Source organism: Colossoma macropomum, unplaced genomic scaffold (assembly GCF_904425465.1).
Source record: "Colossoma macropomum unplaced genomic scaffold, Colossoma_macropomum, whole genome shotgun sequence".
NCBI lineage: Eukaryota > Metazoa > Chordata > Actinopteri > Characiformes > Serrasalmidae > Colossoma > Colossoma macropomum.
The window spans coordinates 10,286,954-10,305,492 of NW_023494796.1; the positions used below are offsets into that span (position 1 = coordinate 10,286,954).

The following is an 18,539-nucleotide window of genomic DNA, read 5'->3' on the forward strand; positions in this document are numbered from 1 at the left end:
GGACAGGTGTCTTTTATACAGATAACGAGGTCAAACAGGTGCCATTAACTCAGGTAACGAGTGGAGGACAGAAGAGCTTCTTAAAGAAGAAGTTACAGGTCTGTGAGAGCCAGAAATCTGGCTTGTTTGTGGGTGACCAAATACTTATTTTCCACCATAATTTACAAATAAATTCTTTAAAAATCCTACAAAGTGATTTCCTGGATTTTTTTTTCTCATTTTGTCTCTCATAGTTGAAGTGTACCTATGATGAAAATTACAGACCTTTCTCATCTTTCTAAGTAGGATAAATTGCACAATCAGTGGCTGACTAAATACTTTTTTGCCCCACTGTATGTACTGTTTTAGATCCTGGTCAACCAGCTTATCTTGTATATGACTTTTTCTACAGCAAATGGGTTTTGGGCAGCAGGATGCTAACATTACTACTGTGTGAAGTAGGTAGTGTGAAGCAGCTAACTGGCTGTTTGCGCTCACTGACATCATTAATGTACATGAGGTGCCATTTTAAACTCCTACAACTGGAATTCAAAAGCTCTTAAAAATATAACAGCAGTGATAAAACGTTTTAAGCTGTTCTATGTTTAGGAAATGAATGTGTTCTTTTATATTAAACATGTTTAAGCATTTATAAACTATGTTTTTGCTCAAATGCTCCATCTTAACCCATTCATTTTGGACTCGCTCGGGAGCGCCCTCTAGTGTTTAAGTAGTAATTCTCCTCTCTACAAGTTCTCTGGTGTGGATAAAATTATGATTAAACAATCTTTGTTTATATTACTATATTATATTACTACATTAACACTAGTTACAGCTAGTTTTAGTTGCACACCATTATATTCCAGAGGTCTACAGGTAAATGAAAGGTGGCTGGTAAACAGTTTATGTGGAATTATGTTTGCTATCATGATGTAAGTTAACAATAAGTTAAACTTAAATTTTGCCTAAAATGAGATTTTTACAATATTTCCATTGTGCATTTACTGTGGTGTCTAAAACATGATTCATTATTTGTTGAAAGTGTAATTTCAGTAATTTTTTTTTTACTTTTTATTTTTGGATCATAGGCTGGGTGAACATAGGCTGTTAGCATGCTAGCTAGAATATCATCCATGTTGCTATTGCTTCTTTTGAACACTTGTTTAATTGAATAAGATGAGAAAAACTGGCATTTATAGCTCTTAAACAGCACCTGCTGCTTCCTGATAAAATAGGAATACAACCTTTTCCCTGTTTGGAAATCAGGACACTGGATCCTAAATGTGTAAGGTTTTTGCAGACCTCATGTCACTAAGTTCTTTTTTCTGTTTTTGTAATCATTTTCATCTTTTTTCACTTTTTATATCCAGTAAATACTTCATTAGCTCCCAAATAGAGAAGGTAGTTGCACTGGACTGTGAATAGACATCTAAGTGTGTGAACTATTCAAATGAAGTCGAATGAGAAAAAGTGCACAGTGCAAAGTCAGTAGTGCAGTTTGTCTTGTAAAAGTTTACAAAGTATGAGTTAAGAGGATTCACATTCAGGTTTAAATCTAATATTTAGGAACTCCATGTTCCTTATACAGTTCAAGGTGTTCATTCTGTGCTTGGTTTCTGCTTGTTTTGTTTTTGTTTTTTGTTTTTTTTGGGGGGGGGGTTGTTAAATGTTTAGGGACTGTTCAGGGTTCCCTATGAAGTTCAAGGTAAAAAATAATTCTTAGTGTGAGCTTCGCAAGTTGTTATTTTTTCTGATTTTTTCAAGGCCTAGCCCAGGTGTCAAAAACCTAAATGTTAAGAAGGGCCATTTTGTCCCTTCACTCAAAATCACACCACCTTGGGAGTCACAACATTTGATGTAAATTTGACCATCTTGGCTGTAAATATGACTTTGACTTTTTACAATGATGAAGTCAGCTTCTCATTTGCCAGCTTTAGGTTCAAAGTCATGAAGATGAAGTCAGTTTCTCGTTCAGATTTTCCCAAATTTTCCCCCCAAAAAAGTTTTTGGCCTTTTAAAGTAGAAACAGTCTGTTAAAATCATCACAGTGCAGGTCGCTTTGTATAGGGGCTGTGTTCTGTCCCCATATATAGTAATGATCTGGTATCTCACAGTGAATCTGTTAAAATGGTGAAATATGCAGACGATACCACCATAAGAGGCCTAATTACAGATAATAATGAGGCCAGTTAGTGGCAGGAGGTGAATCAATCAGTAACAGGTTGTACTAACAGTGACCTCCAGCTTAATACATCTAAAACAGTGAAGATCATTGAGGAAGAAACAGAATGTGATAATTGTGGTTTTGGGACACTTGTAAAATCGTAAACATTTTTGGGAACTTACATCAGTGATTGTTTGAAGTGCAGCATTAATTCTGATCATATCATCAAAACATCCCCACAAAGGTTAGCAATTAAAAATAGAAAGTAAGAAGAACTACTACAGAATCTAAGAAAAGTCTTTTTCCTATTGCAGTAAGATTGCTAAACTCTTCTGAATGGAGTATGTCATTATAGTCTGTCCTTCTCCCCCCATCACTTAAAGTGGTGGAATTGGCGACAACTGAATTGGGGAAATAATTGGGTTAAAATCCAAAAAAAAAAAATAAAAAAAAAATCTGCAGATTTCAGAAGTCTAAAAGGTTAGCAAGTGTGCTAAAGAACAGATTTCCAGTATTGTCTCCCTGTCTGTATACAATAACAGCACTGTGACATTGTTTGTTTTATAGGATCTGAAGGCAGTCTTTTAGTCGAGGAAGATTAAAGTGAAAGTAACAGCATGAATCCATCACAGCTCAACCACAGCCACTGTCTCTAACGCAACACATTTCGAGAACTCTCAAAACTGGCTACTGGTATCTTGACTCTTAGCTACTGTTGGCTAGTAGTTTGCACTCACAAGCAGCTTGTTTAGATAATTAAACATAGCTATGATAACTGTGTATCTATACAGTTGCATGCAAAATTTTGAACACCCCTGGTCAAATTACATGCTTTCTAAATGAAAATAACTTTACACAGCCTGTACAGGGAACAAACTTAAATATGGCATTTTCCTGCAAATTATACTGCACAATTTCTATTAATTTGCTGAGTTTAAGATATAGGGGAAAAGAAAACATAACAAAATGTGGTTTGTGCAAAATTTATGCCATATTTTATGTTTTTCTCTAATATGTTGAATTCAGCAAAACAGTAATTGCACTTTGAATTGTGTGTGGTTGCGGTAGAGCTCATGTGTCAAACACAAGGCCCATCACACAATCCTATCCAGCCCACAAAAGTATTTGAATTTTTTTTTTATTATTATTATTAGCTCGTTTCACAATGCTTTGCATTACAGTCCCCAGCATGCATGGCAACATAATGTGTGCTCTGACTTTCCCATCCCCAACAACAATCTATATGACAGCAGTTACACCTCAATTCTACACAATTCTACGCAGTTCCACACCAGTCTAATCACCAAACGCACTAGCTGCATTTCAGCTGCAGTTCAACCAACATAAACATGTAATGTCAGTTCAGCAGCTCAGAAATTGAGCCCAAGCATTAATGAACTTGTAGGAAAGAAAGGACCCAACAAGACCTAGAAAACCGCTTTTATCTCCAGCAGCGTGGACTTACAGAATAGATTTTTTGTTGTTGCTATTTGTATATTAGTCACTGAATGGTTTAGGCCCAGAATACATCTCTGATATGCTTAAAGAATATAAACTAAATAGGCATCTTAGATCCATGGATACAGGTTAGTTCTTGTCCAAGCTAATCATAGTGTAACAGCATTTAGCTGTTATGATACATATAGCTGGAACAGACTGACAGAAGATACAGATGTGGTAATTTTTATATCCAAGTTGAAAACATTTCTCTTCTCATGTTCCTATAAAGACTTGCACTTTATTCTTACTGCACTTTACCTTGTATAAGCTAATTTTAATTGTTCATTTTTGTTAAACATTAAATCTTCACTTATGTGTAAAAAAGTGTGTTCTAGCTAGGCTGTCACAGGCTGCAACACACTGCATGCACATTGCTCAACACCCAAAGAGTTGAGACCCGCTGACCATAAGGCAAATCCATTGCAAAATTATTTAAAGAAACTGCTGGACATGTCCTCATTTCCAGTGCAAACGGCCACTGTGTGCACTGAAAGAAGTTGAGAAATATGTATGTGTATGGCGCCATGATACACTCTTTCTAGTGTGCAGCTCACTAGATGTTTTCTTCACATACAGGTTTTTGTTTTAAACAGGCCTGACTGATGTCTGCTTTTACAACCATATGTTTGAAGTTCCTATTTCTGTGGAAGCCTAAAGATGGAGTAGTCTAAAAGATATTTCCCAGAGCTGAATCAGACAAAAGAATATGCCAGTATCTGCTATGTGTCACCTTTGGGTGGCTGGTAACCTGACGGCAAGAGAGGTAAGACATTAACTGGAAGGTTGTGGGTTCAAATCCTACAACTGACCAGGTATACCTGGTTGTGCCCTTGTGAAAGCCACATAGCCCCTGGTGACGCTGCCAGATTGGGCACAGCTAGACAGCAAAATTATGAATTTCCCTTGGAGGACTAATTAAGTACATAACAAATACTGTAACAGTATATAAAAAGTGAATGACATTGTAAATTTAGATGGCACTAAAATCACTGAGAGGCAATCAGATTTGCTATCCAAATATAACTTAAGTTAGCCAACTCGCTGGCTAAAGAAATGTCTTTGTCACTGGGTCTAGTATCATGTGGAGCTAGACGAAATGGAAAATGATGTCTGCCTAGTCACTGTGCATTCATGATATACATGATATTCATGTACACACACACACACACACACACACACACACACACACACACACACACACTATTGCACATTTTCAAATCACTCCCCAAACACAAAGTTTTAGTCCTTATTTTAGCCACACCCCTTATCAACATTAAGAATTGTCACTACCGAAATACATATTTTTTGCTATTAAGAAAACGTTTTTGTGTTTAGATAAAAATATTATGATTTTATGTGTGTACAAATGATCGAAGCTGTGTTTGCAAGCAATGGACTGGTTAGCATTTTTGCAGGGGGCATCTTCTGGCAGTGTTGATCTTGATAAAAGTATGACTTAGAAGACAGGGTAGGCGTTTTATGTTTGAAGGAGCACTGTGCAAAAGATGAATCTTCCTTGTATTTTTAATTTGTTATTGATAGACTACTGGCCACACATTCGCTTTCTCAGATTAATCAATGAATCAAAAACATAATGCACCAATTTATTGAATATAGAAATCATTGTTGATTGCAGCCCTATTATCCCAGTATCACAGTATCGGGTGATATTGAAGTTAGCATTAATAATGTTTCCTCATTTTTATGCATTTTAAGAAAATGACTTGCAGTTAGCTGGCAGGGCTTAGATACTATAAGCAAAGTGCACAATAAAAGATTAAACAAAACTAAATACAAACTGCTTGGCAACAGGGACTCTGCTATCTTATGTATTAAATTCTCATTATCTATCAGATACACTGGTTAAAATATTGCTAAACCTGGAAAGTGATATCATATGATATGTCAATATCACGGTATTCTCCTGTGTATGAAACCTGCCCATAGCAACAAGTTGTCTTCTCACAATTGAAGGACGGACCCTGTGGATTTTTGACCACCAGTGGATTTTTGTCAGATCTGAATCAGGAGTGGAGCTTGATGTTCTCCTCTCTCTCAAAGATGAAAGCTGTTTATCTGATGGTGAAAGTTTGTGATATATCACGTCTTTTATGGTTAGGAGTCCCATTTTTTAAATAATTTCTTGAACTTCATTCACTTACTCACCAACAACTTATTCTCATTTGACGTTCCCTTCCTTATGCAATAAACCTTATCTTACACATAAACTGTAAAATAAATACCCTGTACTTAATAGCCATGTTTGACTGGAAATGAAATAAATTACGGGTGTCTCAGGCATTTGCACAGTGCTGTATAAGCGATATTGACCATGACTATATAAGAAGATTACGTCCTATTCGATGCTTGAAGTAAATGTTCCAGTGTGACTTCCTCAATCTGTGGCATAAATGCAACAATGCCTCACAAAGAGAGCCACTTTGAGCTGGAGGGTGCATGATAGACTACTACTACTGTTCAGAATGGAGATGTGTGAAGATGGTTATGAAAGTCTGAGGAATCCTATGACAAGAAGCAACCAGGAACCCAACAACTCAGGTGCGGTATGTTCACCTATATAAATACATGCAAACACACAGAACGTTAGGTCCATAATTATTTGGATGTCGACAAAGTTATTAATGAACATGATATAAATGAACATGAGCTCACAGTGCAGACTTTCAGGTATTTGAGGGTATTTACATCCATACTGGGTGAACAACAACCATTTTCATCCATCACTCCCACATTTTCAGTGGCTCAGAAGTTAATAAACTAACAATCATAAATTGTCTTTTTTAATACTTGGTTGCAAATGCTTTGCTAATGGTTGTAATTCCTGCACAGTTTATCCGATTTGTATGTAAATACCCTCCAATTAGAGCTGAAAGTCTGCACTTTGAGCTCATATTCATTATTAATTTCCACTCCAACATGCTGTAACTTTGTTGATGTCCAAATATTTATGGATCTACCTGTACATGCACACAAGTGACAAACTGTACATACTTGCTCATGTATTCACACTGAGCTGGAGGGAGGCATGACAATTTTATGTGTGTACAACTGTTCAGAGCTGTGTTTGCTAATGCTAATGTAATCACTAGCTTTTTTAGAGTTATGCTCAAAAATGAGCTGAAACTGTCACTATGTTGAAACAGTCATTACTGAAATATTTGGTAAAGTTTCGGACATGATTGTTTTTGTAGTGACAAAATGGAACGTATAATCATTTATTTTAAGAAAATAAACATAATTAAGGTAAAAAGTCATTCAAAGCAAAAGGATTTGAGTCTTAAGTCCATGTCAGTTAAAAGTCCATAAAGTGGCCACCTCCATTGAGGTCAAAGGAGAATGGTCAGACTGGTTGGAGCTGACAGAAAGGCTATGGTAACTCAGATAACCACTCTGCACAATTGTGGTGAGCAGAAAAGCATCTCAGAATGCTCAACATGTCAAACCGTGAGGCAAATGGGCTACAACAGCAGAAGACCACATTGGGTTCCACTTCAGTCAGTCAAGAACAGAAAGCTGAGACTGCAGTTGCACTGGCCTCACCAAAACTGGACAGTTGAAGAGTGGAAAGACGTAGCCTGGTCTGATGAATCTTGATTTCTGCTGAGGCACACAGATGATAGGGGTCTGAATTTGGTACCAACAGCATGAATCCATGGCCCCAACCGGCCTTGTGTCAACAGTCAAGGCTGGTCAAAGTGGTGTAAAGGTGTGGGGAAAGGCCACACTTTGGGGCCATTAATACCAACATAATATCAACATTGTTTGAATGCCACAGCATATAATGTCTGAGTATTGTTGCTGACCATGTGTGTCCCTTCACGGCCACAATTTACACATCAAGCTCACTTATTTTAATGATAGTTTTGTTTTTTTTTTTCCATTATAGAATTTACACAGCTCACTCAACTCTTTGGTCTCTTCTACTGTAAGACAATACTTTGGTTTGGCTCTTACAGCTTCTAACAGGGCAAATCAGGGAGAACTGAGACACGCTACAGTGCTCTGCCTGTTACTCATTAAGGAATATATTTTATGAATCTTTCAAAATGATAATGTACTTAATTTGGAGTGTCCAAATTAATTGAACTGCTTATGAACATGCCATGAATGCTTCATGTGCAAGTAGTTCCTGTAAAGCATTAGCCACCTTTGTATATCACAGAAATGTCATGCTTTCAGGTAAAGTGAAAAATTTGTTAAATATTATCATGTATCTGTCTAGTTTCTGGAATTAACACTGCAGGAAGTAGATGCTACAGACGGACTGCAGTGTGTCTGGGGCTGCTGTGTGTTCTCCTGCTGGCTGCCATCACAGTGCTGTGGATCATGTTCACTGCAGAGAGAGACCAGTTACACCAACCTGACTACAGAGAGAGACCAGTTACAAGCTGATTATGACAACATGAAAAATAAGATGGGCCAATTACAGAAGAAGTTGTCAGAATTAGGTGAGTAAATGAAGTTCAAGGTAGTGCTCACAGGAAACTGCTTTGGAATTGCACCTCTAAGAACAGACAGCATGATTCACATCCATATTTTTTCCAGGTTAATGTTTCATGCCTGTCATGCTTTGGAGCATATGCCACTTTGCCTCTTTTTCTGAGTATCTGCACTTTTGCCTCTTTTTAAGTATCTGTACTTTACTTGAGTTATCATTTTTTTGGAAACTTATGACTTTTACTCCACGACATTTCAAAGACACATATTGTACTTTTGAGTCCACTACATTTCTATGAAGCTTCTCATTATTTTGAATCTTTACTTTGAAGTCAGCAGACAAATTTTCTTTTCTGAAATGCAATAGGCCATTTTGTGTTGTGTTGTATTTTTCGTTTCATGATGCACTAAATGTTTTCCATTGGTAAAAGGTCTGGACTGCAGGCAGGCCAGTTCAGCACCCGACTCTTCCTCTGTGAAGTCATACTGTTGTGATGGATGCAGTATGTGGTTCAGCCTTGTCTTGCTGAAATATGCAAGGCCTTCCCTGAAAGAGACGTCTGGATGGGAGCATGTTGTTCTAAAACCTCTGTATACTGTTCAGGATTCATAGTGCCTTTCGAGATGTGTAAGCTGCCCATGCCATAGGCACTCATACCATCAGATGCAGGTTTTTGAACTGTGCGCTGATAACAAGCTGGATGGTCCCTCTCCTCTTGAGTCCGCAGGACATGGTGTCCGTGATTTCCAAAAGGAATTTCCAAATTTTGATTAATCTGACCACAGGACACTTTTCCACTTCAGTTCAGTCCATTTTAAATAAGCTTCGGCCCAGAGAAGACAGCAGCATTTCTGGATTGCGTTGACATATGGCTTCTTCTTTGCATGATACAGCTTTAACTTGCATTGGTGGATTGCATGGTGAACTGTGTTCACAGACAATGATTGCTGGAAGTGTTCCTGAGTCCATGCAGTGATTTCCAGTGCAGAATCATGCCTGTTTTCAATGCAGTGCCATCTGAGGGCCCGAAGATCACGAGCATCCAATATTGACAGTTGGCCTTGTCCCTTGCATATGGGGATTTCTCTCGGCACCACTGTAGCACACCCTGTGCTCCCCTGGGGAGAAAGAAGGATGCTGGAGGCAGGAGAGATGGTTGAAGCATTCTTCTTTATTCTATACACAAAACAAAAACCAAATGCTGATCACCATTTTTCAGTGGCTCCATAATTAGATTTTTCAGTCCTTTTTCCACATGCAAGCTTTTCAGCTCCTCTCTTTCCTCTCTGCTCTTTCTAAAGGTGCCCATGTTGTTGAAGTCACCACCTGACCCCTGGGCACAGACTGGAAAACATACATATTTCATTCAGCTGCTTATACCCAGTTACTGCCATATTTTACTCAGCCACCACGGTTTACACGTAAGAAGAGTAATGAACAGCTGCTTAGGGCTCCATGGTGGCCAGGGGGCCCCCATTCAACTTCTTGCTGATAGTGGAGCATATGCCACTTTGCCTCTTTTTTGGGTATCTGCACTTTTAGCCTCTTTTTAAGTATCTGTAGTTCACTTGAGTATCAATTTTTTTGGAAACTTATGACTTTTACGCCACTACACTTGAAAGACAAATACTGTACTTTTGAGTCCACTACATTTCTATGAAGCTTCTCATTATTTTTGGTTTAACTTTGAAGTTAGCAGACGAATTTTCTTTTCTGAAATGTGATAGGCCATTTTGTGCTCATCACAGGAGAAAAAACTACCACAGAAACCTCCTACGCTGTCAGTCAAGTTCAAAGTGTGTCCTGCAGTTTTTGAACAGTTGGACTTGGCAGCTGTAATGATGGCTGCTTCTACAGCAGATAAAAATGCTAAAGGTTCCTGACCAGAACACCCATGCCCATATCTAAAGTCTATAGTTGAGATTTCTGAAATAAGATTTCAGAAAGAAAGATTTGTATCATTTTAAATGTTTGCTTTTCTCAGGTTGGATGGCAAATATTTGAAGGCACTGATGAAGTTTTGCATGGTAGCACAAACTTTATCAATGCCTTAAAAATGTTGTCGTCCAACCTGAGAAAGCATGTAGAGGTAGGTAAAGATCTGTTTAATTCCAATAAACATTTTAAACAAAGTTGTCTGTGCTTGTAGTTGTTGCAGATTTTATGCCATGATTGGTCAAATAACTCTTTTTATGGATTTTTATGAATTTGCCTCCCAAGTTGTCACACTGGGACTGATGTTATGTCTCAATTAAAACCAAGTACTCCAGTACTTTATTTCAAGTAAATATTTGAGGACTACTACTTTTACTGGAGTAATATTTTACCTCGGGTATCTCTACTTTAACTCAAGTACATGATTTACTCTTTATATTGTATCACACTTGCAGGAGTTTATCACTAATAAGTGATAAACTCCTAACTAAGAATCATTTAAAAATGTTTAACTTGTTTAAACACTTTGAGCTGCCACCGTCATGAAAAGTGCTATATAAATAAAGATTATTATTATTTTCATTCATTCATTCATTCATTCATAGTTTATCACAGAGCGCCTGCTCCAGGAAGACAGCAGGTGGGCTCTCTCATTTTCCTTTGGCTCTCACCTGCTTCAGCTCCACTCACTCATCACACACACCTGGAGCTAGTTTTTGGGCTCATCTACACTGATGTACAAGTTATACAAATTCAGTATAATTTCACTTTTTATATCCTGTAAATGCTTCATTAGCTCCCAAACAGAGAAAGCAGTTGCACTGGACTCTGAATAATCTAAGCATGTAAACTTTCCAAATGAAGTCAAAAGAAGAAAAGTGCACAAGTTAGTAGTGCAGTTTATCTTAGAAAAGTTCACAAAGTGTATTTCACAGGTTCTGAAGTCAAAAGTGAAGAGGATTCACATTCTCCACTATCCATGTCTGTCCATGATCAGGTTTAAATCTAATATTATTTAGGAAATCTTCTGTGTTCCATACAGTTCAAGGTGTTCGTTCAGAGTTTCTTTTTTCTATTGGGTGTTAAATCAAATGTTTAGGGACTGTTCAGGGTCCCCTATGAAGTTCAAGGTTAAAAATAATTCCTAGTGTGAGCTTGGCATGTTGTTATTTTTTCTGATTTTTTCAAGGCCCATTTTGTCCTTTCAACCAAAATCAAACCACCTTGGGAGTCACAACATTTGATGTACATTTTACCATCTTGGCTGTAAATATGTCTCAGTATGTACTAAACCAGCATACTGATGGTAAAGTATCATGTAGCTAACATTATTAAGGAATCAGCAGGTACATTATACTTTTTGTCTCATTAACTGTGTGAGTAGCTATGTTTCCTGTTAGCTGGGCTTTGATACAACCAGCCTTTTATAACGTATGTTTAATGTGTACTTTTACAGTAATTGGTGAGGACAGAGATACAGGAGAGATAAAATCTATTCGAAACTATCATTTCATTTAGTGCAGCTAGTTTTTTAAAATAAACATATGAAAAATAGTTAATTAATAAAACAAACTTAAACAGGATAACTGGAGTCAAATCAGTTTATGGAAGACTAATAGCAGTTTATAGAAGAATGGCAGGAACAAATGAAAGGAAAAAGGTGTTTAACAGTTATGGATGGGTAAAAAAAAGAAACAAAACTAAACTTATGCATTTGGGTGTTTTGTTGCTTTTTCTGTTGTGCAGAAATATGATGTCAAAACCCCTAGTGTGTAATATAGCTGCATATCTATGTTTGATTGGGTTAATCAGGAATTAAGCTCAAGTTAACGTGAGCCCTGCCAACATTCTGGCATTGACTGCATTCAAACTAGTAAAGCATTAGAAATTTCAATTTAAATTGTTAATCTGTAAAAGTTAATCATCAGTGTCCACTGTTAATCGTGAATAATTCCCAGTTGAAAACGGTCAAAACTACACAAGTCATCCCTCCTCTAAATGTCTGCCTGTGACAAAATGATGTTTGTTTCTGTTTATTGTTGCTATCCAAAGATTTCTTCACCCTCTTTCCCCTCACATCAGACAGCCAGGATGCTAGAAAAGCTCACACTATTTTGTTTTTTGTCATTGTTGTCACTACAACCATGAATCACACAGCCACCATGGCTATATTTGACCTGTCAGGATGCTTGATTAACCAAAGGTGACTCTACAGGCACTGCTGTCATCCCTAAATTCACCAGTGGTATGTCAAAAATATGGCAGCAATGAGTGACGATTGTATCGTCAATCGTATATTATCCACCCATTTTTACCCACAACACCCACTTTTTCACAGGCCTACCCAGAAACATTTGACACTGAACAAGTGTAGATCATTCTTTTTAGGCCAGCAGGCTTTACAGTAAAGGTAGACCCATAAATTCTGCCACAGCTGCACTCAGTTAACTCCTAACTATGATAATTAGCCAATCAATTTCCAAAATCTACCAGATTGTTTAAAGAGAGAGGTGTATGTACACCTCTGACACACTAGAAATTTGATATAATGAATTAAGGCAAAATCTGCCTATAATCAATAACTCTCATGTAAACAAAGTAGATGTTGAATTCACTTACCAAAATAGGATTACGTGAAATGTGTGGGATTGTTTGGCTGTCACTTTTTGCCTCAATTTCTGTGGAAATTTCCTCATTTCCCTTTTTATTTTTAACATTGACTTATCTCACACAATCTCTCTCCAATTAAAGAAGGAACACGCATAAGAGACACACCCTGTCTGGAGATTCATCATACTTATGATCCTGTAAGGTTAAAGTGCTGCAGTGTATTATTATGTAGGATTAGCTGTAACACTTGCTACAAAAGTCTGGTGAATTAATGCAAACTAAGTTAATTCAATATAATTCTATGTTGTATGTAACATTCTATGTAACCAAACTGCATTATATATTATCAGTCTATAAGACAGACAGATGGCTCACTGATAGACGCACACACATCAAATTATATATGAAATCTGACATGAGACTGTGTGTCAAACACAGACTAATGTGTTTTTGTCCAGTGTTGGACATCAAATAAAAACATCACACATCAGTAAAATATGGAACATTGTTTCTGAATATTATTTCATCTTAAAATCTGTGTGAACATATGAAACAAAATCACAAAATTTACTTTGTCTTTGTTTACTAAAGGTGGCTTAGTTATAACACCATGTAGCAACTAACCCTGCAGTACAGAGGCTGAACTTAAGCCTAACTATCGCTTGCTGTGAGCTTGTCACCTGTTTCAAAATGGTGCTACGTTGTCAGCAAAAAGATGGTGAGTGAAGTAAAGGAAATGTGGTGATGTGGCTAGAAGCACACGCTGCTTGACCTTCTTGAACGATGTAAAAAGTCTGTGTTAAACTGTGCTCTGCGTTAGGTTGGTCCACAGGCTCCTCTACATAAACTCCCAGTTTGTTAGATACTACCATGTGTCTATGAGGTCAACCAACCTTATGGTCTATTACAGCTTCTATTCTTTTCAGGACACCTGTTTTAGTTTTTTAAAGAAATCTGCAGGGATATTTTTCCACAATGCCACAGTTCAGTCTTACAAGTTGGTTGCACTCTTGCTTCTCACCATTCATGTCTTAAAGGTGAAAGCTTTGTGATGACAGTTTGGGTGAGGTGGTAGTGAAGGCTAGAGGAAGAGTTACAAAATACTGATAAACACTCTCATTTGCCTGTTTCTATTCATTTCTTGATGTTTGTCAGTAATCGGTATGTTGCAAAAAATGTACTTTCAGTGACTGACCTGGACCAGACCATCTGTAACAACAAAACTAAAGAGATAGAAAGGTTAGAGGCCACTTACACCAGCCTGACGATAGAAAGAGATCAGTTACAGAAAGAGAGAGACGAACTCCAGAGGAGGCTTTCTGAACTGGGTTAGTGATTTTTTTTATGCTCCTGTTTTCAGATGTATTTCTCTGTGGTGTGTAGAGTAGCATAAACCCACACTCACACTGCTTTCAGCAGTGGAACTGAGGTATATTAGTAAAAGGTAGATTACTTTCCTCACAAATATTCCTGAGTAGAAGTTTTTGATTTTATGATTTATGACACCAATCAAACCATTGATACATTACATGAGTACAAGTAACTAAGTTAAGGCAACCAATTACAATCCAGTTCTGGTCTTTTTTTAATGGAAATGTAGGGATTTTACTTCAGCTCCAGGCCTGTATTGCACAGGTTTTACGTAGATGTCTTACTTAAGTTTGTGTGTAAAGTTTTTACTAAGTCCTTAGTAAAATTAGTATGTTTTGCTGTTTATGTTAGTTTCCTCAACACTTCCACCTGCTTAGGAGGAGGAGTTTATATTTAGTGGATACTTAGCTCAACGTCCAAAGTGTGTGGTGCAACTCACTTTAATTTACACCATAAAAAGTAGGGGCAGTGTGTGAAATGCTAATAAAAACAGAAAGCAGGGATTAGTAAATTCTGTTTGACCTGTATTACGTGGCAAAGTGGCGAGCCTCAAGCTTCCTTGTAGACTAGGTTTTTTCTGGATGCTTTTTTTTATATATACGAGCATAATTGCATCACTGTTTCAAGATGTTTTTTGAATATTTAATAATATCTTTACAGAGAGCCGCGAGTGGAGGTGGGGGGGACGCAAAGCCCGAGCTCTGCCAAGGGACACAATGGGACGGCGGTGCCAGCCATGAGGGGCACCAGGGCAAGGAGCGAGTCCCGAGCTCGGGCTTTGTGCTCCGCCCACCCCCCCTCCTAACACGCGGCTCTCTCCCTGCCATCCTCTCGTGGCCATCGGGGGCAGGCGCATGCCACAGTAATAAAGTAAATATACACAAAGTCATCATTTATAGGCTAATTTCTATTGGGGAGTGGCTGTCCCAAACCTTAACCCCTACATTTCCACTTGTGAAAATAATATATATTTTTTTTAAAAGGCGCAGGTCTGGCATGTTGTGCTCATTTAAATTCATGCCAGAGAAGATTGAAAACAGTTATACTGGACTGCGGGTGGGAGCAGGACAAAGAATAGTTGTTTGTATTTATGAAAAAAATTTTATTGGGATTTTTGAGTCATTTAAAAAGCATTTAAGATTTAATGTAACACTTTAATTTCCGAATAAACATATACCCACATACAAGAAAAGTAGATATTGTTGAATACAGTAACACAGTGCTGTCAATATACAGTCTTGTAAAAACAAAAAGTGCCATTCCTGTAAAAAAACATTAAAGTATGAGTACTGTAAATATTACTTACATTAACTACCTGACAACTGTGACAAGGCCAGAGTAATTGTTTTTGCTGTCTAGTATAGTGATGATGTGGAATCTTCATTCATTTTGTCTTTGGGAATTCTGTCCATAGAAGAAGTAAAACAGGAGGAATGGAGCTGCTTCGGTAACAGTCTTTACTACATCTCCAGTAGGAAGAACTGGACTGAGAGCAGACAGGACTGCAGAGAGAGAGGAGCAGACCTGCTGATCATAAACACCAAAGAAGAACAGGTGAGAGAGAGAGAGAGAGAGAGAGAGAGAGAGAGAGAGAGAGAGAGAATCACTGTTCAGAACTAACTCTTTATATTGTATCACACTTGCAGGAGTTTATCACTAATAAACTGGGCAGCAGTCGAGCTTGGATTGGTCTGACCGACACTGACGAGGAGGGAGTCTGGAAATGGGTGGACGGCTCAGAACTGACCACTAAGTAAGAGACCTCTGAACTGAGCTGTGGTCATGATGCAGTTACTGACTCTGACTCCTCACTGCTCTAGATCAGATCCTCTGATTCTCTCTTTCAGGTTCTGGATACCAGGGGAACCCAATGGTCATGGACATGAAAACTGTGCCGTGATTGGCCATGAGCTTGGCACTTCATGGAGCTGGGCGGATTTTCCCTGTAATGACCGTTTAGTTTGGATCTGTGAGAGACCTTTAAAATGAGGCAGTGCAGGAGAACAGACTATTTTACCTGTGCACTTTGAAGAATCATTTAAAAATGTTTAACTCAGTGTTTAAATTAAACTCCACATCTTTTGGTATTTATCTTTTTAATTTGACCCGTATCATCATCTTATTGTCTTACATGGTTTTAAATTAATACTCATAATTTGTTCTGTTTCTGTTAAGCTTTAGCACCTGTCTGTAAAACACTTTGAGCTGCCACCATCATGAAAAGTGCTATATAAATAAAGATTATTATTATTTTCATTCATTCATTCATTCATTCATTCATAGTTTATCACAGAGCGCCTGCTCCAGGAAGACAGCAGGTGGGCTCTCTCATTTTACTTTGGCTCTCACCTGCTTCAGCTCCACTCATTCATGATCACACACACCTGGAGCTAGTTTTTGGGCTCATCTACTCTGATGTACACGTTATACAAATTCAGTATAATGTTACAGTAATTACTGGATAGTTACATTATTTACATCACAGCAATTTACTGTACCATATTAACATAAATTAATACCAGCAAAAATAGCAGCTTTATGCTCCAGAGTCACCTGGAGCACAGGAACACTGTGATGTAGTTTACCATAGATTTTACAGTACTTTACTGGTGATGGAGTTGCCAGTAAAGTACTGCATATTCCTGGTAAATATTTTTACAGTATTTAACCATACACAGTGCAATACTTACTGTAAATTTACAGTACTTTACTAGCAGCTCTGCTAGAAAAACAAGCCTAGACCAACATGCCTGGTCACTGGCCAAACCAGCATATGTACTGTTTTGGATCCTGGTCAACCAGTTTATCTTGTATATGACTTTTTCTACAGCAAATGGGTTTTGGGCAGCAGGATGCTAACATTACTACTGTGTGGAGTAGGTAGTGTGAAGCAGCTAACTGGCTGTTTGCGCTCACTGACATCATTAACGTACATGAGGCGCCATTTTAAACTCCTATAACTGGAATTCAAAAGCTCCTAAAAATATAACAGCAGTGATAAATCGTTTTAAGCTGTTCTATGTTTAGGAAATGAATGTGTTCTTTTATATTAAACATGTTTAAGCATTTATAAACTATGTTTTTGCTCAAATGCTCCATCTTAACCCATTCATTTTGGACTCGCTCGGGAGCGCCCTCTAGTGTTTAAGTGGTAATTCTCCTCTCTACAAGTTCTCTGGTGTGGATAAAATTATGATTAAACAATCTTTGTTTATATTCCTTGATTAGTAAGATGATAGTTTATGTTGTTATGAATGTTGTCTGTTAAGTTAAAGCTGTTGTATTTTTTAATCAGTTTTTAATCTTCTCAAACAGATTTTAAATACACAGAGCCTTTTATTTTGGAAAATAAACTTGGACAAACTTTACAAACAACTGAGAGAAAAAAAAAGAATGACTAGGCCTGATTTAAAATGATTTTATAGAAAATGTTACTGCTGTTTCTATTCCGAAGTTACTTACTTAATTCCCTGACCATAATCCTTTATCATAGTGAACAGGTGCTGCTTCTGAGATAAGAAAATGAAAATGCAGTCAAAAATGCTGCAGTGGCACCACTGTACCCCTGCAGGCCTATAAACAGCCTGACTATTGAGAGAATACTGCAAATGGTGCTTCAAACTGCTTCCCTTAAAATCTGCAGATTTCAGAAGTCTAAAGGTCAGCAAGTGTGCTAAAGAACAGATTTCCAGTATTGCCATTGTTTGTTTTATAGGATCTGAAGGCAGCATGAAGCCATCACTCTTGGTAAACCAGTCTTTTAACAGAATGTCATTAATTAGTCTGATGTTGATGCCTATTAAAATTATCATAAGCACAAAACACTGAAGGCAAACAATTTCCATTAGGTAGAACTGAGTGGCTATGAAATAACTATGTGCAAACAGGCAAAGATTCAGTTTAAGATTTATTTGCAACTTAGTTACGAGTTTAAGTTTAATACAAACTTGCTTAAAATACAGGTTCATAAATGAGTTTTCTTTACTATATCGCATCTGTAGGTTCTCTGTTCATAAACATAAACTAGCAAAAACAAATTTACTATAACATTAAATAGTGTTTGTCTAAATTCAGAAAAAACAAACATGCCAGTCACAACTGCATATGAGTACATAATTCTATTTTGTGGTCTATTTACACAAAGTTAGGTTAGAGTCAGGAGTTTCTTCCATCATTTATGTAAGAACTCCCAAACTTGACATTGAACCATATGCTTTCACTGGCTCAGTATGTCCAACAGGTCAAAACAAGCTCAAAACAAAGTGCGCGCTGTGCCCTGATTGGTGTGCTGCTTCACGCTTCTTTCATTTCGACATGTTATGTTTTTATACACACATAAGCCAAAAGGAACAACAGATTTCATATAATGTAGTGGAGCAAAAAGTAAGATATTGACTTTAAATTGTAGTGGAGTGATAGTAAAAAGTCACCCAAAATGGAAATACTAAAGTACAGATACACGAAAAAAGTACTTAAGTACAGTAACGAATTACATTTACTTTGTTAATGTCCACCACTGGT

The 18,539-nt window shown here is 37.5% G+C and overlaps 1 protein-coding gene across 1 annotated transcript in view; it reads right to left on the reverse strand.

Moving 5' to 3' along the window:
* Window positions 1–4,362: 4,362 nt before the first annotated feature.
* Window positions 4,363–18,539, reverse strand: part of LOC118816518 (C-type lectin domain family 4 member E-like) — a 35,484-nt gene continuing 21,307 nt past the window's right edge. The window contains exon 5 of the mRNA XM_036582934.1: window positions 4,363–4,391. Coding sequence (XP_036438827.1) covers window positions 4,363–4,391 — 29 coding nt within the window. The remainder of the gene's footprint in view (window positions 4,392–18,539) is intronic.